The sequence below is a fragment of the Mastigoproctus giganteus genome, chromosome 12 (genome assembly GCF_048544385.1).
Source record: "Mastigoproctus giganteus isolate SK-2022 chromosome 12, ASM4854438v1, whole genome shotgun sequence".
Lineage (NCBI taxonomy): Eukaryota > Metazoa > Arthropoda > Arachnida > Uropygi > Thelyphonidae > Mastigoproctus > Mastigoproctus giganteus.
This window is the reverse complement of record NC_143586.1, coordinates 78493385-78517476: the sequence shown is the minus strand read 5'-3', so window position 1 is coordinate 78517476 and position 24092 is coordinate 78493385. Positions and strand designations below refer to the sequence as shown.

At 37.7% G+C, this 24092-nt stretch overlaps 1 protein-coding gene across 2 annotated transcripts in view; it reads right to left on the bottom strand.

Moving 5' to 3' along the window:
* The window catches only part of shn (zinc finger protein schnurri), a 381381-nt gene that overhangs the window by 206793 nt on the left and 150496 nt on the right, over positions 1 to 24092 (bottom strand). Inside the window, exon 1 of one of the 2 annotated variants that reach the window (XM_090386454.1) lies at positions 15120 to 15142. The exons of the other annotated variant lie outside the window; for it this stretch is intronic. Within the exon in view, the coding sequence (XP_090242580.1) occupies positions 15120 to 15141 (22 nt within the window). The 5' untranslated portion in view covers position 15142. Of the gene's footprint in view, positions 1 to 15119; positions 15143 to 24092 lie in introns of those variants that run through there. 2 annotated transcript variants of the gene reach the window in all.

Sequence of the window (24092 nt, the reverse complement as noted above, 5' to 3'; positions counted from 1 at the left end):
GGCTGGCTATTCCATACAAGCTATACTCTCCTCTTGAACGTACTGGTTCAGAAAGAGAGCTCTGCGAGGACAAGTTCCAATCTATGTGGCTACTGACAGTGATTTCACTCAATATCATTAAAACACTGAAGAGTACACTCTTATAAATTAAATGAAAATATGAGAATTATTAAGATTTGAATAAGAGAATTATTAAGATTTGAATATTAAGTTGGAATATGGTAAGTATTGAGGTTTGAACGTTAAGAATTAGAAATAGGGAGGTTATAAATGTGCGAATTGAACAGCAGTAAAATGGAGAGCAGAAGTAACACGTACTGTAGTTCTAAGAGGGTGAACTGAGAGTAAACAAAATCAGTGGCTTGTACTAGGACAAGGGAGAAACAATAGGAACCAATTAAGAAGCGTTTTGATCTAAGCCGCACCATGATGAAAACCGGCAGTCCGGCAGTACTGATGGGACAGTCTGGCGTTAGAGTAAAAAAAAAAAAAAAAAACAGAGCGGAGGTGATTTTAGGTAAGTTGGTGACATTTAGCAAGGATAGTATAAACATGGAAATAGCTAATTTTGGGAGGGGATTGGCATACATGAAAGAGTTGCAATGCAGGGTGCCAAGTAAACAGGAAAACAAGGATTTACAAGAGAGAGGGGTTTGGTTTGTTCATGAGGGAAGAGAGAGTTGTGATAAGTTTTTTTGTTTTTTTTTAACAAATAGGAAAGAGTGAGAAAATAGCAGAGTATTGGGATTGGTTGAGAGTACTGTGGGAGGAGGTTCAAACTGCTTAGGAAAATGGGTTCGGATGTGAGTCGAAGAGAGTTGACTTCAATGGTTAGAGTTGTGGGAGTTACAGTTTAGAGAGAGAGAGAGAGAGCTCGGAATTCGTGGAAGCGAGATGAAGAAGAAAAAAAAAAGGAGTGAGGTGGAGAGGAGGTGAGAACATGGAGAATTTCTAGATTTTTGTAGTTGTAGAGTTGAATTTCGGAGTTTGGAAATAGTGAAATATGAGCGAAAAGAAAAAAAGAACAACGAGTGCATTATGGAAAGAACATGAAGAGTTTTTTTTTTTTTTTTTTTGTGGGGAAGTGCGGACAAGTGGGAAACATTCTAAAGTTAAATAAAGTAAAAGTAGTGTTGGCCAGTTGTCAGTTGATCAGTGTGTCTAGAAACGAAATCGCATGCTGTATTTTTGAAGTATAATCAATCATGTAGGAAGCTACGCTTGTGTCTAGATCTGGTCCCATCAAGAATGAGCCAGGTATGCAGATATGCGGAAAGAGAGAGAGAGAGAGAGAGAGAGAGAGAGAGAGAGAGAGAGAGAGAGAGAGAGAGAAAGAGAGTCCAGTGGTCGGTTGATCGGCGTGTCTACCCGCGAAATCGCAAGCTATACTGTTGTATTTCTGAAATATACACCGATGAGCCAAAACATTATGACCAGCGAGTCATTATGCAAATTAAAGCAACTGCAAGTGAACTACAGCACATGCGCGGGTCAGGACACGGTATAAAAAACACCTGATACTGAGCTCCGTTAATCAGTGTTATTCTTGTTCTACAAATGGGAAAGGCAGCGGACTTAAATGGCCATTTAAGTCCAAATTGTAATGGCCAGACAACTGGGTCAGAGCATATCCGAAACGGCACGGCGGGATGCTCACCGTCAGCGGTGGTTAGTACCTACCAAAAGTGGTCTGAGGAAGGGAAACCCACGAACCAATGGCAAGGTGTTGGTTGACCATGGCTCATTGATGTTTGAGGTGAGTGAAGGCTCTCCTGGATGGTACGAGCCAACAGAAGGGCGACTGTGGCACAACCCGCCGGTAATTGGAATGCCGGTGATGGGAGTAATGTGTTACAACACACACACACAGTACATCGAATCCTGCTGAAAATGGGGTTGTGTAGCCGCAGGCCTCTCCGAGTGCCCATGCTAACCACGGTTCACCAGCGACAGTGCCTACAATGGGTACGCATGCATCGAAACTGGACCACCTTGAGTGATTTGAAGAAGGTTGTCTGGTTTGATGAATCACATTTCCAGTTGTACCATGTGGACGGCCGGGTACGTGTGCGTCGTTTACCTGGGGAAGTGATGGCGCCTGGATGCACTGTGGGCCGAAAACACCCGGTGGCGGCTTTGGGCGATGTTCTGCTGGGATACCCGGGGTACAGTCATCCATGTGCCGGGCACTCTGACGTCTACCACCTACCTACCTAAACATCATTGCTGATCAGGTGCGCCCTTTCATGGCATCCCCTCTGGCGGTGCAGGCTTTCAGCAGGATAATGCATCATGCCACACCTCCCGGATTGTTCGAGACTGATTCGCGAAACATGAGGAAGACTTCCAGGTATTGCCCTGGCCTCCAAATTCTCCAGACAATCCCATCGAACATCTGTGGTTTGTGTTGGAACAGCAATTCCGATCTGCGGCATCGCAACCACGGACCTTACAGGATCTGTTGGTACCAGATACCACAAGGCACATTTAGAAATCTTGTCGCCGGGTACAAGCTGTTTTGACTGCACTTGGAAGACGAACATCATATTAGTTATAATGTTTTGGCTCATCGGCGTAATTATGTAGGAAGCTACACTTGCGTCTAGATCCAGTCCCGTCGAGATTGAGCCAGGTATGCAGATATGTGAATAGACCGCTAGAAAGATTTGAAACGGATGTGAGAAGCCTGCCTGCCACAGAGGAAACCAGGATGCCAAAGAATTGAAGTAGCGGCCCATTTCGGAACGTATGTTCAAGTTTTTAATGAACCCCGAACTAATAGACTCATAAACTAAACTCTGAGAAACTGTTCATAGTTTCTTTCAAAGGAAATCTTTTTTTTAATGTACAAATAGGTTATTAATTTTGCATATAGATTAATTTAAGGAACATGAAATGTAAAGGTACTAAAGGAGTAAATGATAAAAATATATATATAAGGGAATTAATAATGGAATAAATCATAGGCAGAGTAGGATGAGAATGTAACCTATATTATTATTCTAGACCAGGGGTGGCAACAGCCGGCCCGCGGGCCACATCCGGCCCCCTCGGTAAATGCATAAATATAGAAAATCCATACCTGACTACACTCGCCGTAAACGTTCGGCTTAATTCGGTTCAATCGGGAATCGCGGCCAGTACAACATTAACCAAGTGATTCTACGCAGCGTCAAAGAGTTATTTCCTAATTATTATTGTAGCATCGATCGAACGAAGTTCCTTTGGGTTTGACTTCTTATTGAAAAAAATAATATTGGTGCGAGATATTTTATGTCTTTTTTAATTTAATATAATTTATAGCCCATAAAATGAGCCAATTAAAAAAAAAAAGAAAAATTGATGCCGAATGCCGCATTTTCAATGATAATTGGACATTTAGATTTTTTTTTTTTAAATACATTAATAATTTGCTAATTCAAGTAATATAACATTTTTTAGATTCTGATTTTTTTTATAAAATCGTTCAATCTATTCCGGCCCGCATCATGATGCGAAAATTTCATTCGGCCCGCATCATGATACGAAAATTTCATTCGGCCCGCATCATGATACGAAAAAAGTTGTCCACCCCTGTTCTAGACAATGTTCTAACAGATGATAATATAACAGATACGATTCTAGGTATTGTGTTAATGTGAAAAAGGAAGAAAAATTTGATTTTATTGAGAAACCTTGAGAGAAAAGGGGAATCCTACCATGTATCAGAAGAGGGAAGTAACGAAGATACTTGTAGTAAGCACTACTGGTGTAAGGTGAAAATAGTAATTGATGTGATAGGTGAATTGATAGACACTGGTGCTTTGTAGTAAGAGAAGCACCTTTTCCTAAGCAATAGTTGGAATTATAAATTGTGTGAGAGATTACCAATAAGGAAAAAAGAAAGGAAGAGTTGTGTTAACCAACGTAAATTATGCATACATATGAAAAATATTTGAGAATAGTTGATGATGTGCATGAGATGGTGAATTTTCTTGTATCATAGTTCATATATATGTAAATTTAAATTTGGAATTTGTATATATATTACAGTTTATGTAAATTTTGTTTATGTCTCATCAAATTTTTTTATTTATGTAATTTTTTTTATATAATGCTTATTAAAAGTTCGTTATTTATGTAAAATTTGCGTAGTTTTCCTGCTTTGCTATCTCACCGCTTTACACACCTTTGAATTTGGAATTTTCTGAAAATTGTAGTCAGAGTTGCGGTTTATGTCCGCCCGGAACTTCAGTAGGATGGAAGTCAACAATACAATCATTTTTAAGGTAAAAAATAATGTACAATAAAAAAAAGTAAATAAATAATAATATAAACGGGTGACCACAACGCCATCTCTCTCTCTGAACATTTCTCTTTCCGTGATTTTAGCATGATGGAATCTTGCTAACATCACAAGAAACAATTGCATCAATAAATGCTGAAATTGTTTCTGGCGCTTAAATGGAGGATGATGGTTATAACGTTTTCCTCTTCACGTATCTGAGTAGTTAATATGCAAATATCTAAATGTACATGAGTTTTGATTTGGCTGCGGATTAATGCGGGATTAATTAGACTTCACTAATCAAAGCCACAACATAGTTCATGTACTCACCAGGGTTTCGGTTTGTTGGAGAGCAGATCTAATTTCCAGCTCTCTCAGAATTGAAAAATTAATTCCGAAGTGAATTCAAAATGTCGTCTATTTTGGGCAGGATTATCTAAGCTAACTATAAATTCCTTTTATACTCTAAATTATGTGAAAATGAGTATCTTTGATTAGCGAATATTAGAAACAAGAATTAAAGTTCTTTCGGTTATCTACGACAATTAAGGTACTAATTAATAGTCTTCAACATGAAACAAAGAAAGAATTGGAGTTAATTTATCTATCATTCAAATCGTTGTCTTCTTCTTCCTGTTCAGTATTAGGCCTAGTGGCCCGTTACGGTCTCTCTCCATCTTTGCAGGGGTCTGCCTCTGTCTCTCCTTCCCGAGGTTTGTAGTTTAGTATCTCTTTCGGATAGCGTCCGTCCTCCATTCTCTCTACATGTTGGATCCATCTGTTTCTGTATGAGTCGATATAATTCAGTAGTGAGATTGTCTGCAGTTCTGACAGGATGTCTTGATTTCTTTTTCTGTCAAGTCTGATATAACCTGTGGTTCTGCACATGAAACGCATTTCTGCACCAGTCAACCTCCTCCTATCCCCTTTGCTCATTGTCCATGCTTCAGATGCATAGGTTAGGATAGGTCTGGCGAGGGTGTTATGTATCCGTGTTATTGTTTTCCTATACACTAGATTAGATTTGAAAATATGGTTTATAGTTTTAGTAATGGAATTTTTATATTATTATGTAATTATTTATTTTTGCTCGATATCTTTTTCTTTTTCATATGACAAGTGGTATCCTAAGTATTTGAAAGTGTTAACTTGTTCGATAATATTATTGTCAATGCAGACCTTGCTTCTTATTGGATCTCTTCCTTTAAATGCCATCACTTTTATCTTTGAAGATGAGATTTCCAAATTAAATGATTTCGCTGTTTTGTTTAATGAGAAGATGGCTTTCTGCAATGAGTTCTCATTGTTTTCTATTAGGACCTGGTCATCAGCAAAAAGCAGTGTGTCCATTCTTGCTTTGCGGCTAGTTTCGATGCCTGTCTTCGAGATTTTCCTCCATTCTCTTATACTATGATATACACATATCTCGAATAGAAGCGGGGAGAGTCCACACCCCTGTCGCACTCCTGTGTTTATTGTCTCTAATTCAGTTGTTTGTGATTCAATCTTAATTTTTATTCTATTATTTTTATAGATATTGAGGATGGCCTCAATCAACTGGTTTGGTATATTGTTTTCTTTTAAGATTTCAAATAATTTTGTTCGGTTTACCTTGTCAAAGGCTTTTTTGTAATCTATGAATAAGAGATGGGTTTCCAAATTAAACTCTCTTCTTTTTTCTATCAGGAGTTTGAGTGTGAAGTAAGCGTCAGCGCATGATCTTCCCCTCCTGAATTCGTTTTGTTCTTCTCCAAGGATGTTTTCGTAGTATTTACTAAATTTCAGTAAGATAAGAAAATTACAACACAAGAATTCAAGAGCTATCATAATGTTTCTTCTGGCTTCCAGATCAAGAACTTATTCACGGCACAAGACATCACACGTTGCAGTCATCTTTCATGATTAGGATCACCATAAAGAGAAGAAAAAAAAAAAAATAAATAAAATAAATCAACTTCGAGTTGTGAAGAATAAAGTGTAAACATTCTAAGAATCCACATCATCCAAAAAACAACCCGGAAGTGGAAAGACTACAATCTCATCCTGATGGATAAGTCAGTAATGGAAAGAAACCCAACTTACAACTAGCACTGCTCATTTTTAGAGGTAATTAGAAGACCTCGGATCTGCTAAGATAATCATCTGAAACCTGAGAATATGTGGTTGCATTTTTAGCAACTTCATAAGATGCTGCAAAGAAGCTTGTTTTTCACTCTCAGAAGGTGATATCTTCTAATGAACTTCATTGGAGACCAGTGACTGCTTTATGTTAGAGCTACATTTTCAACTTATCAGATCATAGTTTTAGGCCTCTCAGAATCTCCTGATGCACGCCGGCGAAAAATGGTTAAGGTATAGTCGAGTTTGCACACTTTGACCTTTGTAAATTGAACTGAAATAATGGGCAAAAATCAAGTAATGACGCAAATACAAATAAGCATTCGTGCGCTTTTTTCAACGTGCAACTATAACTGGATTTAAATAGACCGGGTTGACCGCACATTACTGACTTCAATTGTTCATGGATACTAAAGAATATTAAGAACAGCTGGGTAAAGTCCAATGAATGGTACAGAGATACCGCATGAGTGATTTACTATGGTAGAGAGCATTCGGCAGGATGAAAGCGGGCCAACCACTAGCAGGGTAGCAAGGATTCTAAATATCCGTGCAAATGTGATATCCCGATGGAGATAGTTTAAGGACACAGGTAATGTCTCTCACAAAGTCCAATGTGGTGTTTAATCAAACGTGAGATCACATTCAGTCTGCAGTCGGATTCTCGACGTATCCTCATCTGGAGGCATATATATATATATATATATATATATCTGAGAAAGTAGTCTGTTGGACACGCGGAGCTCCGTACATGCAGTGCCGTGCAGGTATGGACTTCCATGTCTTCAAGAGAGGAACTGCTGCGGAGAGATAAAGAGAAATCCCTGAATAGCATAGAAACATCGACTTTTTAAAAGAAATACCAAACTTTTTAGGAGTGCAGTAGGCTCCAATTCCTTCTAAAGAAAAACCCATGTTAATGATATGTATATGATGCAATATAACCAAATCTCTAATGAAACTTTCCAAGCCAGTAGTTGTATCAGAATAACTATTCATTTGGATTAGGTTGTTTAAGGTAAAACGTTGAGGCAACTGAAGCTTCGGTATATCGTATCTTCAGTATGACGATATGTGGGAGGAAATACATGGGTTTTCAACAGGAAAAAAATAATAAAAAGAAATAAATAAATAAATAAAAAAAAAATACCACAATTCGAGAGTGGATGATTGACATCCGCCTAGTGAAAAAAATAAAAATAAAAGTAAATAAATAGAATTCTTATAAATTCCTCCGACAGAACTCAAATCTCAGACCTATCCCACACAGGTGACAAGTGGCATAGATTCCATATTAAGACACAAATAACGAAATGTTCCTTAGCACTGGCGGATTCGGGGGTGGGGGGGAGGAATTAAACACGAATTCTGACTCTGGGAGAACTGAGGGGGGCGATTCTACAACGCATCACAGCCTAAAAAAATGCGCAACTTGTGAAATGTTTGCCGAACTCTTGGAACGGATCGCGACAACTCAGCGTTGTTATGGGCCTCTATGAAAGTTTGAAGGACAGGGTGGATGCCCTCGAAAGATCTAAATTGAGGGGCCCATCAAGCTCTCAGCTGCCCACATCAACGCCAGACCTAGTAGTTGTTGGTGACTCTATTGTCAGGGTAACATGCTTTGTAAAAAGGATAGGTGGAACAGGACCAGGGTATATCTGTCAGGGGCAAAGGTTGATGACGTTGTAGAGCGGATATCATCTTTTAAGGGCACAAAAGGTGATATAGTTGTACACGTTGGCACTAATGATATTAAGAGTAGGAGACCGGCAGAATTACTTAACAAGTACAGGTCACTGCTGAACAAAAGCCGAGAATTAGGGTTGAATTTGAAAGTGTCTGCAATTCTGCCCACACACGATAGGAGGGTGTATATGATGAGAGCCTTGTCGATCAATTCGGCCCTGGAAAGATTGAGCAAGGCTCAAGGGATAGAATTTTTTTTCAGCCTGGTCTGTACTTCTTAACAGGAAAGACTGCTTCTACAGGGATGGGATACACTTAAAAAATGAAGGGTGCAATAATATTTGCTGATGCTATCGAGGCAGTGTTAGATGGGTCGGAAAACTGATAGCTTGGGGGGGGGGGATACAAGGACTAATAGTTTAACAGTAGCCGTAGGCAGAGGTGAAGGTGATTCTTGCACAATTTCTATTAGAATAAGTAGCGACCTGGAGCGAGGGGTGTTGGGGGTTTCAGGGACGGATGGCAGTCATCCTGAAATAGGTGGGTATATGGGATGTGTTAGGGTAACTAGGAATAGGAATACGAGCATGTATGCTTGCATGTATACCAATGCTAGAAGTATAGTAAATAAATTTGATGAATTTGAAGTGTTGGTCAAGACATCAAAGGCGGATATTGTTGGGACAGCAGAGATGTGGTGTCACACAGATATAAGGAATGCAGAACTGGAATTTGGCGAGTACAATGTGTACAGAAAGGATAGACAGGGAGGAGGTGTTATGCTGTTAATTTAGAAAAACAAAATCAAAAGAAGTGCACCCAGTTGATATAGATGAACAGTGCACTGTTGAGTCAGTTTGGTGTGACATAAGCACTGCGAAAGCAAAAATAAGAGTAGGAGTGTGTTATAGGCCTAATGACTCGAATGAGTACAATGAACAATTATATAGAGAAATAGAGTGGGGATTTTAACTTCCCAGATATTGACTGGAACTTGTGGGTTGGTCACTCATATACTAGTCAGACTTTTGTGGATTTATTGGATGACTGTTTTCTGCAGCAGCATGTTCGAGAGGCAACCAGAGAAAGTAATACTCTTGATCTGGTTATCAGCAGTGATCATTCGTGTATTAAGAATTTGCAGATAAAGGAACCACTGGGTGGCAGTGATCACAGTGTACTGATGTGGGATTTACTTAAAGATATAATTGCCATCAGGGGTAAAGGAAAGGGTTTTTGCTTCAGTAAAGGTGAGTACAGTGGTCTCAGAAAGTTTTAAATTCTGTACAGTGGGTTAAACTGACGATGTTACCAACAGTAAATTCTAAGTGGGAAGCATTCAAGGAATTAATCGTGGATGCTACTAAATGTTTCATACCTATTAAGAAATATTGTTCAAGGTTTAGGCCTAAATGGTTATCAAATGAACTAATGAGACTCGTAACAGAGAAGAAAAATGCATGGGATGCATATAAATTATCAAGCACCTCAGAAGCCTATGACAGATATAAACTAGTCTGTAATCAGGTCACAAAGGAGGTTAGGCAGGCGAAGGCAAATTACGAGAAATCCTTGGCAAAAGATGCTAAGAAAAACAGCAAGGATTTCTTTACTTATATAAACTCCAAAAGGAAGGGATGAATCTGATTGGTCCACTTGATATCGATGGATCGACTGTTGATGATCCTGCCCAGACAGCAAACAAACTGAATGAGTATTTTGCGTCTATATTCACACATGAGGAGTTATTAAGGTTTGGAAATGGCAGAAGGTTATCAAATTGTAGCAGGATACTTAATGATTTTGTAATAACTGAGGGCAAAGTGGAGGAGAAATTGTTGAAGTTAAACATAAGGAAAGCACCTGGGGTGGATGGGATCTATCCAGTTATATTAAATTAGGCGGCAAAGCAACTAAGCAAATCCTTGGCCATAATTATGATAGCATCCTTGGACTCAGGGGAGGTTCGCACGGACTGGAGATGTGCAAATGTATCCCCAATTCACAAAGGCGGATCGAAGGGTGACACGAGTAATTACAGACCAGTTAGTTTAACTTCTGTTCCGGGTAAAATAATGGAGTCACTGGTTAAAGATGCATTGCAGAATCATCTAGACAAGACTGCAGCAATAATTCAGACACAGCATGGGTTTGTTAAGGGAAAGTCTTGTCTGACAAATTTGATAATATATTATGATGTGGTTACAAAGGAACTGGATGCAACAAATAATTTTGATATCATATATTTGGATTTCAGGAAAGCTTTTGACACTGTTGCGCATGGAAGACTATTGTACAAATTGGAGCAGAATGGTATTAAGGGTAAGTTGCTAAAATGGATAAAAGGATGGTTAAGTGGGAGAAGACAGAGGGTGGTAATCAATGGGTGCTGCTCTACGTGGACTAATGTTATTAGTGGAGTCCCACAGGGTTTGTTACTGGGTCCACTGTTGTTTTGTATATTTATCAATGATATTGATGAAGGTATATCAGGCTTAATGTCGAAGTTTGCAGATGATACAAAGGTTGGCAGTGTTGTTAATGACAGTAATGGCAGTGTGCTACTGCAACAGGATCTAAATAATTTGGACAGATGGGACAAATTTAACATGGGACAGATTTAACCTTGACAAATGCAAAGCACTGCATATGGGTAGAAGTAACCCCAGAGAAACGTACCAACTGTGTGGTACTACACTTAATGTGGTAGAAAATGAAAAAGACCTGGGAGTAATTTTGCAGGCAGACATGACGTTTTCTGAGCAATGCAGACAGGCTGCCAGGGCAGGTCATGGGGGTTTTATCAATGATATATAGGAATTTTGCTAGTAGGGAAAAGGAGGTGATTATCCCTCTGTATAAGGCAATGGTAAGGCCACGCCTTGAGTACTGCGTACAGGTCTGGAGGCCTCATTTTAGGAAGGATGTAGATTTACTTGAGCGTGTACAGAGAAGGGCAACAAGATTGGTGAGGGGGATGAAGGGATCCTCTTACCAAGAGAGGCTTAAGTTCTGAAAATTGCAGTGGCTGGAGACTAGGCACCTGCGCGGTGATCTGATTGAGGTATATAAGGCCTTGAATGGGTTGAGCAGCACGCTGAATTCTGATGGGATCCTTCCACTTGTTCAGATTACGAACCTAAGGGGGCATAAATTCAAATTAAGAAAAGACAGATGTAGAATAGATGTGCGAAAATTTGCCTTTAGCCAGCGAGTGGTTAATTGTTGGAACAAACTTCCATCTGTCGTTGTGGAAGTTGATAGGTTGAATAAATTTAAGGAGGAACTGGACAAGCATTTGGAGGGAATGGTGTGATTTTTTTTTTTTTTTTTTTATTGGCTGATGCTGCATAAGCTCATACACATGCTTTCTTGCATCACATGCCACTACTACTACTACGTTGTGAACTAAATAGAATAAAGCCAGATTTTAATCATTACAACCAGTAAAGAAACTACCAAACCACCAGGTCCACCACCGCAGGAAACCCTACGAGTCGCATGCTATATGAGAGCACGAGGGGAAGGAGTGTTAAAAAATCTTGTGGGCACAAAAGCAGTAATACGCCTCTGTGTAAGAACCATTCACAAAACAGATCGCAGAAGCGCTCCCAATAACCACGCTGGAAAAACATTTGAGTTAGAATCTTGATACTGACCTAAACAGATTCACTGTTAATCAGAGGTGCAGGAAAAAAATCTCAAAACACGTCCAACGTTCCAGAATTCAAAACGTTCCTTCAAGTCTGCTTCTTCCGTCTGATAGAGGATGAGCACTTTATCTCGATGTTAAGCCACCTGAACCTGTCCTTATTTAGTGTTAATTTTTTTCTGTAATTATGAATCCTCCGGAGTCGAAGTCTAGTTTTATGGCCACGAAGAATAACCTTGCAATTTAAGGAATCTTTGTATGCTGAAATTGCAATAAAGTTATAAAGTTTCTTCTCTCTCTCTCTCTCATTAATTTTTTTTTTTTTTTTTTTTTTTTTTTTTTAAAGTCCGGATATAAATGCATTATCTCTTTCAGTCTATCATAGTTTGAAAATTATGATTTTCTATATATCATAAAAAATATCTTTTTATCTTTTATATTTCCATTTTGTTTTAAACGTTCTGCCTCAAATTTGGTGCCTTTCTATGTCATGATAAAATACTGTATAAGCTAATAACAATCGCACGGACCATTAAGCTTGATAATAAATGTGTCAGAATATTTTCTGAGTGAATTTAACTGATTTGTACATCAACACACAAAAAAAAAAGAAAAAAAAAAGTGCAACTTAAAGAAAGAAGCTATTGGAAACAGGAAACAAGGGGATGACAGGCTAAGTGGAAGACCAAGAACTGAGTGATCCCGGCACGAACTGGTGTTCAGGAAGCCGTACAGCAAAGTCCAAGAAAGTCGGTAAAGCAAATTGAACGTGAAAACAGATTTCAAAATCAAATGCACACTGTAGCTTACAAAGAACAGGATATCACCCTCACAAAAGCTTCCTTATAGGCACTGAATGAAAATGATCATGATCGGAGACAGTTCTGCGAATGTGTTTCGTCATGCTTGAAGTGGTCAGGGCAAAAATTGGCACAACCCTATATATATATATATATTTTTTTTTTTTTTTTTGTAATTTATTTATTTTATTATTATTTTTTAAATCCCAAGGAAGCAGTAGTTCACTGAAATGGCTACTGCATTTACAAGCACAATAGTCATTACTGAAATACTACCTGACGTAGCCCAGTGGTCAGGAGCGAGAGTGCATAGCACGCGTTCCTTGAGTGGACCGGGGTTCAAGCCCGTGACTACTAAATACGATAAATATTTGTATTGACGATTTATTGTAAACTCTACTGACTTGGTTGTCGTGCCGGAGTATAAACAGAAAATTTATTTATTTATTTACCCACCCTTCACATAAGTTTAGATTAATTCCATAAGATCGACTACTTGGGGCCAGACCGGGCTAGCCAGGTGGGTAAAGTGCCTGCCTAGCAACCAAAAGGTCGCGGGTTCGAATGCCGCCTTGGATCAGAGTAACATGCAAACACTTTGGAAGGTGCATTATGGCCACAGAAGCCGCTGTACCAACAACAATAATAAAAAAAAAAAAAGACTGCGTGGGATATTTGAATAAAATGGTGTCCGACCTGGATATCATTTTATCTGATCATCCTGGAGAACAACTGGAGTGATCTAGTAAGTGGAAATTTGTTCTGGTATTGGGATTTCATGTTTAACGTGGTGTCCAAGGAATTGGTCCTCAAGAACTAGTATTGTCGCCTAAGAGCGAGATATAAATATTTTAACGTGCTTTTTTTTTTTTTTTTTTTTAAATTAAAGAATTCTTGATAAGCACTGTAAGTTTAATGCATTAACATTAAGAAATAAATAGATTTTATAATTGTTGCATCTTTCTCTAAAGACCTGTACATTTATATTATAAAAATGCCGATGGAAACAGATGAAGAGTTCTCTCTTCATCTGTTTCCATCGGCAAAGAGAAAATGAATGAATGAATGAATGAATAAATAACAATGTTGGTTAGTAAGAAAAAGAAATTTAAAAAAATGTACAAACATTGATCAATTTTTAAAATTCTTATTTCACCAAAGTGTTCATTACCGAGGTTACCTACTCATGACACACTGCAAAGCTACAGAGATAAGATATAAGGAAGGGAGAAGGGGCTACTTACCTCCAGGTGATGCTTAGTATCCAGCAGTCTTCTGCACTATTAAAATACTTGTTGTTTTGAGGGTTTCTGTCGCATTGCATACTTTGATCATAGTGCACCAGTTCCAATGATATGGTCTTCTGGTCTTTATCGTGTATACAAGGTGTGGCAATAAAGTTCCCGGACTAGTGCAATAAAAAGAACACAAAGTGAAAGAGCTCAAAAATGGTTTGTTTTTATTCAAAGCAATTACGCCCTGTTTGGATGCACTTATTACACCGTTCTAAAAGTTTCTGAAAAGAGTCAGCGAAGGCATCCAAAGTTTGGTGGTTATGGTTTTCTTTATGTTCTCGACATTCTGAAATCTCTAACTATAGTTTGAACTATAACATACCACTTACGTTTATATTCAAACTCATCGAACATGACCGCAACAGCATCACCAATCCGGGAACTTTAGTATTAGTATTAATATTAGTAGTGGCATGCAAGAAACCAAGCTTAAAAAGCATCAGCCAAAAAAAAAAAAAATAAAATAAAATAATAATAATAAAATAAAAAAATCCCACATCACATGTCTGCAAAAATGTGCGTGTTCGTGGGCCGATTCTTATGCTGTGAGTTGGATTTAGGTAGTAAAAAGGACCTACTAAAGAGAAATCTTTCCTTTTAAGATAGAAAATTGACCTTCTCTCGCGAAAACTTAGAGAATTCTGTGTGGCTTATTGTCCGACAATACTATAAATGAAGAGAACATCGTGTGCACTGGTATGCCAGTCTGCAATTAAAGTTAAACTTTTGTTATTATTAACCAGTGCGAGGCTGATTACAGAGCCAGCACTTTGTATAGGTGCACAAACACAAAAAAATTTCGGGTGTAATCAATCTAGCATTATTACACGAACATTGAATAGATTCTGCTGTCGGAGAAGCAAAGTAAAAAGCCCTCTCCCTCCCCCGAAAAGTAACTATGAATATATTCACCAATTACGAGAAAGATAAAATAAAAAAATAAATAAAAAAAAAACATAGCGGTTATGCAGAAACTGTCCAGCCCATTATATGTAAGCACATACTCGCTATAAATAGGCCATATTCAAATGTTTATAAACAGGCTTGTTATAATCGCAAGGTAAAAGTGTAATGGTTGCAGAACAACATATGAAGAAACAGTTCCACGAACTCGGGTTTCCTCGACCTCCGAAACAGCACTTTTCCCTGTTGGTCACGTGACTGTGATTGGTCAGACGGGGGGAAAGGGCGTAGAGCAGGAAGAACAGATAATAGTGACGAAATGTAAGCATACCTACACCTTCCGAGAAGGACTCATACCTACAGGGTAAACATGACAAGGTCAACAGAGGACTTACCCATCACTTTTGGCTGATTCATCCCCTAGAAACCTATACACCAGGATGTTAATAGAGCCATTTAACAGTGCCATCACCACCGAGCGTGTGCTATATCAGAAGAAAACAAGTAGGATGACTCAAAATGCGACTTATTTCTGAAATAAATAACAGACGTTTTGAAAGAGACCAGTTTAAAAAAATTGTTATTTCCTAGTAGCCTGATTGCATCATCAGCATCATCGTGTCTGCTGGCAGCAAGAGCAAATTCTTCTCTTAAAAAATAAAATAACAAATAAAAACACGCATATCAGGTGGACTAAGGAAGAAATCGTAGCTCAATAACTGTGTCAACAACCAAAATAACCAGTGGATATTTAGCTGGATAAAAATCATTGTCTTTAACTTGGGAATTAAGTAAACAGTTCTTTTGTATATTCAAATTGTATTAATTTTCTACCGGAGTTGAAGCATTTCCGTGGAATTATAAAGTGTTTGGGCACACCAAAAAAAAAAAAAAAGCTTCCTAATTAAGCAATATTGAGTGTTTCTAACAAAATTTAATGAAACATTCGTGCTATTATATTCAATTAAAACTAAGTTGACAGAACTTTAAAATAGATTATCCGCTTTCAAAACAGTACGAAAAACAGACTTTCTTTTCAAGTATACTAAGTAGGACTGAATAGCCGAAAGAAAGAAAAAAAACAAAACTGATTTCTTTTTCAGCTATTCGAATAGCTTGCATTTCATTCACATCAATTTGTATTTTATATTTTGATAATAAAATATAATACAACATATTGACAAGAAAAAAAATTGATAAAAATTGTTCAACAGTAGTTCTTATATTAAAATGAGCATTTTTATTTTTGAAAACTAGAATTGCTCTGCGTATGGCAAGAATTGTCACCTTGATTGCTGATAATCTCCCTTGTATTCTCCAGGACATTCACGAACAATTCTGCTGTAGTTGTGGCGAGCTTGGTTGGTAATAAGTTTGACCGTTCTGAGGCTTCACTGTTGTAATTTTTGTGCCAAAGCAATTAAGGCTAGGAGTATCAGTGCATTGTGTCTGTAAACTGCAAGTAATCTATGGTCGGGTTTCCTGCTTTTTCTGGATGAACAACCAGAGTTTCCGGGGAGGGGAAGACCGCGCAACCCTTGCTTACCGAGACAGACTAATTTGGTTAAAAAAAAAAAAAAAAAAAAAACTCATAAGAATTCGACCCATCTTGACGAGATTCGAACTCACGGCTCTGCTACACGGTATGAAAATACATCATGTCTATGATTATTTCCAGCATCCTACGAAGTTATCCTGAGCTTGGTCCTAATTCCAAGGCTGACTTTGTCAAATCGGCATAACAGATCTCAGGGCAAGTGCCTTCGGGCGGTTTCCGTTTAATTTATCTTATGTCTGGCTGAAAAAGAGTATATGTTTTGGCTGAGAGCTATGGAAAAGAAAAGTAAAGTAAATCGTCGCAACGGTCCTAAAATTCTGGCCTTAAATGAAAGCGAGCTGCAGGCTGGTTATTTGCCTCTGTACATTTCTTTTTTGTAAATTGTGCATGCACTAAAGATTGGTTTGTCTATTTGTGTGAAGAAAATCTAGATCACCACAGAAAAAATTTGGAGCCGTACTGATTTTGTTACTGACGTTTATTTCTTCCTTCTAGCGCACGCTTAGATTTTCCAAGGCAGAGTGGAGAAATTTTCACTTTCCACACTTTCCCCTTTATCAATTTTGAACGTATCTCGACTTAAAAAAAAAAAAAAAAAAAAAAAAAAAAAAAGTCAAGATTTTTTTCTCCTCATGCATTTTGTCCTATAGACAACAACAACAAAATTCTAGTAACAAGATTTTGAATCGGAACTCTGAATAAAATACATAAAGGCCCCCTCTTATACTGAATATACTGTACACATAAGCTACATTAAAACATTCGGATTTGGACTATACACTATAACTTATCATTATTAATACGAAGAATTAAACATATTTAGTAATTGTAAGCGACAACATAATAAAATCATGTTGCCTTTTTTAATGTTTTTTTTTTAATTATTTTTTTTTATTTAATTCCCCTTTGGAAATAAATGCTGAAATTGAAATTTAATAAGCATTGCGCTGCATGCCTTCCCATCTGTGATGTATTATCTGGTCATGAATGAATATCGGGCGAAAGCTGAATAGCCAAGAACCATCGAATTCACAGTGGAACGGCAACAACGAAGCAGTGATGCTGCGCCGCGATTGACCACGTGATCCGTAGTACAGCTCGTCTGACCTTATCACGATGCTTGTTTACAACGCTCCAGAAATTAGGGAATCCATTCAATGACAAGCTTGAACAGGCAACCTGCTTACGACAGACAGCACTGCAAGCCAGAAACACCGAAACAATAATAAACTCAGTTAACGCAACACGGCATAATTTAGCAGGTCATTAACTATTATGTATTCTTCTCATCACGAAGTCAATTAAAATGATGGAGCAGGAATTTAAAGTTAAGCCAACAGATCTTTACACTGCAAATAAAAATACTTAACATTTCTTAAGGCACAGCAGCTTTTATGCATTTCATAATGTAGTTTTATTATACAGACATGAAACGAAGACCTTTATTAGCGGCGTGAGTAAAAAATAAAAAAGCGCATTTTTACTGTGATATTGCGATATATAATAGTAGCGTGTTTTGATCAGAAACCACACGAAACGACTGTATTTGTTGCCCTATACTGGAAACACCACATTCTTTTTTTATTACCTGGAAAATGTTTTCTTTTCATTTTGGGTCAGAAAGGCTATTTAGATTATGATGTATTGTTCGTAAAGTGCGTGTGCTCCAAAGTTGGTTTGGAGCACACGTTTTTTTAGAGGTTTGTTTCATTTCAGGGGTTAAAAACAATAATAAAACAAAAAAAAAAAAAAGGCTGCCACTCCCCTCAGATTGATCTATTTAACTTAAGCACGAGGTGAAAAACGTCCGCAAAAAATTTAAAAAAAAAAAAGTTCCTCCGATCACTGGTAGATTTTGAACCATTTTTTCTGCTTGGCAAAAACTTGTTACCAAAGGAAAGCGAATTTCCCAGTTAAGAGAAAAGCTGCTGGCATATTAAGCATTACGATGATGAACACGGATTTTTATTTGAAGACCATTTGTGTAGAAATACGTTTTTATTTTCTTTTATGAATTTGAAACTTAATAGGTACCATTTTATACTTCTTATGTTGAAAGCAATCCAAAGATTAAAGGTCAAACAGGGGAAATAATTTTTTAGAGGGCTGTTTTAGCAGACAACACAAAAGAAGAAGAAGAAGAAGAAAAAAGAGAACTAGAGAGGCACACAGAGCGTCAAGTACTAGTTGCAGCAGACTGCCATCTCGTACAGCTGCTAATATCAACAAGTTAGTTCGTGTACGCAATGCGTTGCATTTCAGGCGAGTTCGATTTTTTCTTAATTTAATATATTTTTCTCTAATTAATAGAAATGAATGATATTTATGGAAATCCATCCAATAGGAGTCAATTTATTACATGCAAATGGGTGTCTGTACAGACATAGTGAAGACAATAGGCACTTTACACATATATGCTAACGAGCCTAAAAAAGAAGAGATGGAGAAAAAACATATTTACCCTAGTCGGCATACTGTATATGTTGGAATGAATAAATTATAACAGAAAACGTGTTAAAATGAAAACTATATAAAAAAAACTTGATCTCGGATGAAAAAATAAAATTTCTAATCACTTCATTAATTTACATTTTAAATTAAACAAATACCTCGTTGTACAATTGTAAATAAGTATGTATTTAAACGAAAGCTGTTTTCACAGTCATAACTTTAGCTATACAGTACTTCCAAATCTTGAGACAATATAATTCGATTCTAATTTTATTTTTAGGTGTGTTAGCACATACACAGTATTTGTAATGCGCCTACTCTCTTCATCATGTCCGTCCGTCGGTCTGCATGTGATAACTCGGTTCCTAGTGGATAGATTTCATGAAATTTTATAGCCGAATCATTTAAGAAAGATTTGTCGAGCCATTCGAAATTTCATTTAAATTGAAACAAAAGAAGTCCAGCAATTATTTCTTCTTCGTTCATCCGTCCACGTGTAATAACTCTACTCCCAGGTGATGTATTTTCATAAAATTTTACAATTCGCTCTTTTATAAAGATTTGTCGAGCCTTTCCAAATTTCATTAAGATCGACCCAGGAGATATCCACAGAAATGAAATGTTCTCGGTTCGCACATAAAAGGGACAACGTCATTAAAAATAAATCTTTATTTGTCCTACCAATTTAAATATAGGTGTGCATTGGTAAGTAACAAATTCTCTTCACGGCATAAAATGCCAGGGGATTACCATAAAATGAAATATACAAGAAAAGCTAAAATATAAAATGAATGGTTCATCACTACATTTCTGTCTAGAGTCCTGTTAGTTGTAGTACAAAAGTTCATTTTAGCATCACATCAACTGAAACAACTTGTTCGAGATATACACTTTCACATAAGTACACACAATTGCGTACACAGTTCTTGACAGAAATGTACACAACTGCTAGGCAACAGTAGCCATAGCGAACCACACCGCAGTTTGTTTCCTATAGTTTAGATCTGCTATGAGCCTTTGTAAATCAATTCCAATATGTGTTAAGCACTGAATTGACTCCAACGCTGTAGCTGGTATAAACCTGTAGGCCATTTTGAGTCTGTTGACCTTCATTCTCGGGGATTTCGTGCCTCTTAAGGCAGATGGCGGGATGTGCCACTCACAAAGCTGCCAGAAACATGGTGATGATATCACACCAGTCATCATCTTGATTGTAGTTATTAATCGTTTACCAGGCAATGATGTCTGGTAAACGCCGTAATTTAAGCTGTTCAGCAAGCTGCGTGTATCTTAACCGTTGAGGGAGATGAAGTTTAGGTTTGCCCACTTCAGCGGCCAGAATTCACTCGCATGTATTCTCATAATGTGGGTAGGGGATGGCTGACGCCCACAATTCGGCGCCATACAATATGACCGAATACACTGTGGTTCTTAAATATCGTGCGGTTGTTGTTTGTTGCACGTGCAAGAAGTGCTGTTTGGTTGCCCAACATACGTAGTTAATTTTCTTTACAATCAGGTCTTGATTGTAAATGCGGCTTGAACATAAGTTTAGCATCAAATGTTACTCCCAGATCTCCATGCGTCTCAACAACTGGGATAGGTATGCCATTAAGTTTTGGTTGTACGTGCGTAGGCGATTTTTTGAGAGACGACACCATCATTACAGTCTTCTGTGGATTTATGGCCAAGACAAATTCATCTAAGTACACGAATAATTTCCGAAGCTTATGATTAATTTGGTCACAGAATGCACTATTAGTCATGGACGGTTACATAGTCATATCATTATTCCCCCATTCCCCGACAAAAACTCTATTCACGAAATACTCCGGGGACACATGTGGAGATTGCCAAATATTGGAAGAAGTGGAAGAAGACTTTTCAAAAAAAAAAAAAAAAATATATATATATATATATATATATAAATATATAATAATAATAATAATAATAATAATAATAATAAATAAATAAATAATGGTCGAACATAGCCCAAAGCGACATAACTAAATCAGATCCAGCTTAGGACACTTAGTCTTTTTGTTTTTTGAAATCCGCCAGTGGGATTTCAAAAAACAACTCACCATAATAATCGATAAGATCACATCCTTCTTTATAAAAGAAGAGCTTTCCTTATAGGCGCCGCCGTAGCCTAGTGTCAGGCGCGCGGGTGCATAAGTACAAGCACCGTATTCAGCAGTCACGGGGTTCAAGCCCGTGACTGCTGAATACGGTGCTTGTTTCTTGTATTCTGTGTATCTTGTAAACTCCTCTGACCGTTTGGTCGTCCAGTATAAACAGAAAAAATATTTATTTATTATTATCCAATAATATTAACTGCAATAAAGGTATGCATATAGATAATAACCATATACATATCTTCAAAAGAAGGGCTTTATAATAAAAATAATAGCAACAGATTCAAAAATGTGAATAACTGCAATAAAGAATCCCACCGTCTCCCTCTAGCTCATTTCAATCCAACTACACGGTTAAGATGGTCCCACAGAACAGCTGAGAGACAGATGACTGCGGCCCAACAATTTTTGTCAAAAGACGATACAGTACACGGTTTCCAGGCAGAACCACACAAATTGATGGCACCAACTCAAACTATGCAATTATGCAAACCTAAAGTCGGATATCTCGTCCGCACATCTAATGTAGGAACATTCCAAAGTTTTAACTCATTCGAGTAGGGCCATTTTATTATACGAATATTACTTTAATTAATTTCGTAACGTAATGTATTTTTTAAATTAAGTTCTTAATTCGTATATAAATTTTCTGTTTATACTCCGGGACGACCAAACGGAGTTCACAAGATAGATATAATACAAGAAACAGCACCGTATTTAGCAGTCACGGTTTGAACCCCGGTCACTCATGGCACGTGTACTTATGCACCCGTGTACCTGACCACTCGGCCGTTAACATTTATCAATTACCATTTATGTTTAAATACTATTAATTTAAATTTCGTTTGAGTATTTTATGCAAGAGCTATGTTAATTAATTACTAAACTAGTCTCTTGTACAATGAACTAAATTTTTATAACTCCTTTTACAGATTTTTAGTTTAGAAACGTAACTAAAATGAATACTGTGTTTATTTCAGCTACATTGTACTATATCATGAACGAGGAGAATGGCATTTGTTTTTTAAATACATTGGGTATCAAAAATTGCATAACATATAACCACTCAGATTATACTGTGTTATGCGCCAACCTGCTTTACTACTTGCTCCAATGCACACGTGATGCATGATTTACTGTTCCTTTTCGAATTACTGAAGCAAGTAAAATGGCTCCTGAACTTCTCGCGGTTACAGAGTATGCAAGTCCCTGGTGAGTAAACCGAATGCGCTCGTCCATTTTCTTCTCCGAAAGCAAGAGCAAATTATGACTGCTTCTCTCCGTTATGCCGCATGTTGTGGAAAGCAAACCAAATTGCTCTAGACATCGCCGTTTGTGAGATCGAATTTCGCAGAACTAATACATTTTCTCTCGTGAGCATTTGTCACCTAAATGATGGACAAGTACCCAGTATTCCTGTTGGTTGATCCACTCTGATTACCAATCAATCTGTATCTGATCTTGTCAGATTCAACCGTCGTGTCTAGTGATGTGTATAGACTATTCTAGATGTATACTATGCTCAAAATAATTCAGAAGACAGTACCTTTCAAGAAAATGGATGCTTATTCACGAAATTAATAAAGAGTATGTGCACCTGTATGACCTAAATGGAAGTCCTAATGTTTACGGAATACTTTCGACAAGTGGGCACCTGTAAGAATATATTGCAGCTCATAATTTGTCCACTCCTCCTTCAAAGGACCCCATCAGTTATACGACAGAAGAAAGTGTTACCTCATCCTAAAGATGTCCCCAGTATTCAGCCGAGAGTGGACACTCCGACAGTCTCTCCTGTTGTTGCCTGCACCTCCGACTTCGCGCGAGCGACAGAGAGACTTCAATTTTGGGGGTAAAAAGTCTCGAGATCGGCCGGCCGGCTATGTGGAGAGAGACTAAGGTTTTGAGTAACATAAATAATAGGTCACGCATGTATTTAAATTAAGAAGGAACAGTTACTGGCTGTATCTAAATACATTTTATTTTAGTTAAAAGAACTTTCACCAAATCTAGTAGAAGTAAAGAGGCCATATAAATTTACAGGAGTTTAATAGACATCGGAATAAACTCAGGTTAATATTTTTATTTTTAATAGGGCTAATACTAATTAAGCCTGGCATCCTTGCATTATTCTGTCTTTAAAAAACAGTAAGGGGCGCGATGGGCTCCCTTACTGTTTTCAGCATTTATTAACAACATTGAGGAAGGCATATCAACTTTGATGGCTAATTTTGCTGCTAATACAAGAGTTGGCAGTGTGGTCAATAACAATAATCAGGGTATGCTGCTCCAACAAGACCTGGATAAATTAGGAAGATAGGCTGAAATGTAACAATTTAAGTTTAATATTGATAAATGCATGATACCGCATTTCGGTAGCAGTAATCCAGAATAACATACCAATTGGGTGATACCGCACTCAAGGTAGTGGAGAATGAAAAAGACCTAGGTGTAACTGTACAGTGCAACATGAAGTTCTCTAAGAGTGCAGACAGGCTACTAGAACAGCTCGTGATTCTTTCCGTGACATGCAGGAATTTTGCCAGCATGAACAAGAATCTGCAGACAGAACTCGAACTTTGAAATACGCCTTCATATTTATACAAATATAGAATAAGATCTCTACCTGCTGGAGTTATTAAAATCAAGCCTCGCTAACTTTTTTCATTATAATTACTTATTATACCTACTGAGATACAATACAGTACCTGAAGAGTAACCTGCATGTGCAGCCACGTAGTACTGCATCTAAGTGCAAAAACCAAATTATGATATCAGGGTCACCCGTAAATGATTACATCTACCCATATATTCATTTTGTCTGTAAATTGACCAGATAACACACGCAATTTACAGACAAAATGAATATATGGGTAGATGTAATCATTTACGGGTGACCCTAATATCATAATTTGGTTTTTGCGTGTTTTGCTGGACGAAAAAAAAACTCAGTTTCTGGGGACAAAACCTTGCTACCTACACCTGAGACCAACTAACTCGGCCACGGAGTGAAAAAAACCCCACTAAAGTTCTCGTGTCATCGACGGAATTCGAACACGGGCCTTTTCCACCCGGTGTGGGGAGGACGGTGACGATACCACTGTGCTACCACCGCAGACAGCGTCTAAGTGCAGACACTGTACTATGTGCGAAACACTAGCGTTTCCCCTTGACTAATTAGCAGGAGTTGCGATCTAACCGAGTTCACGAGGATGACCGCT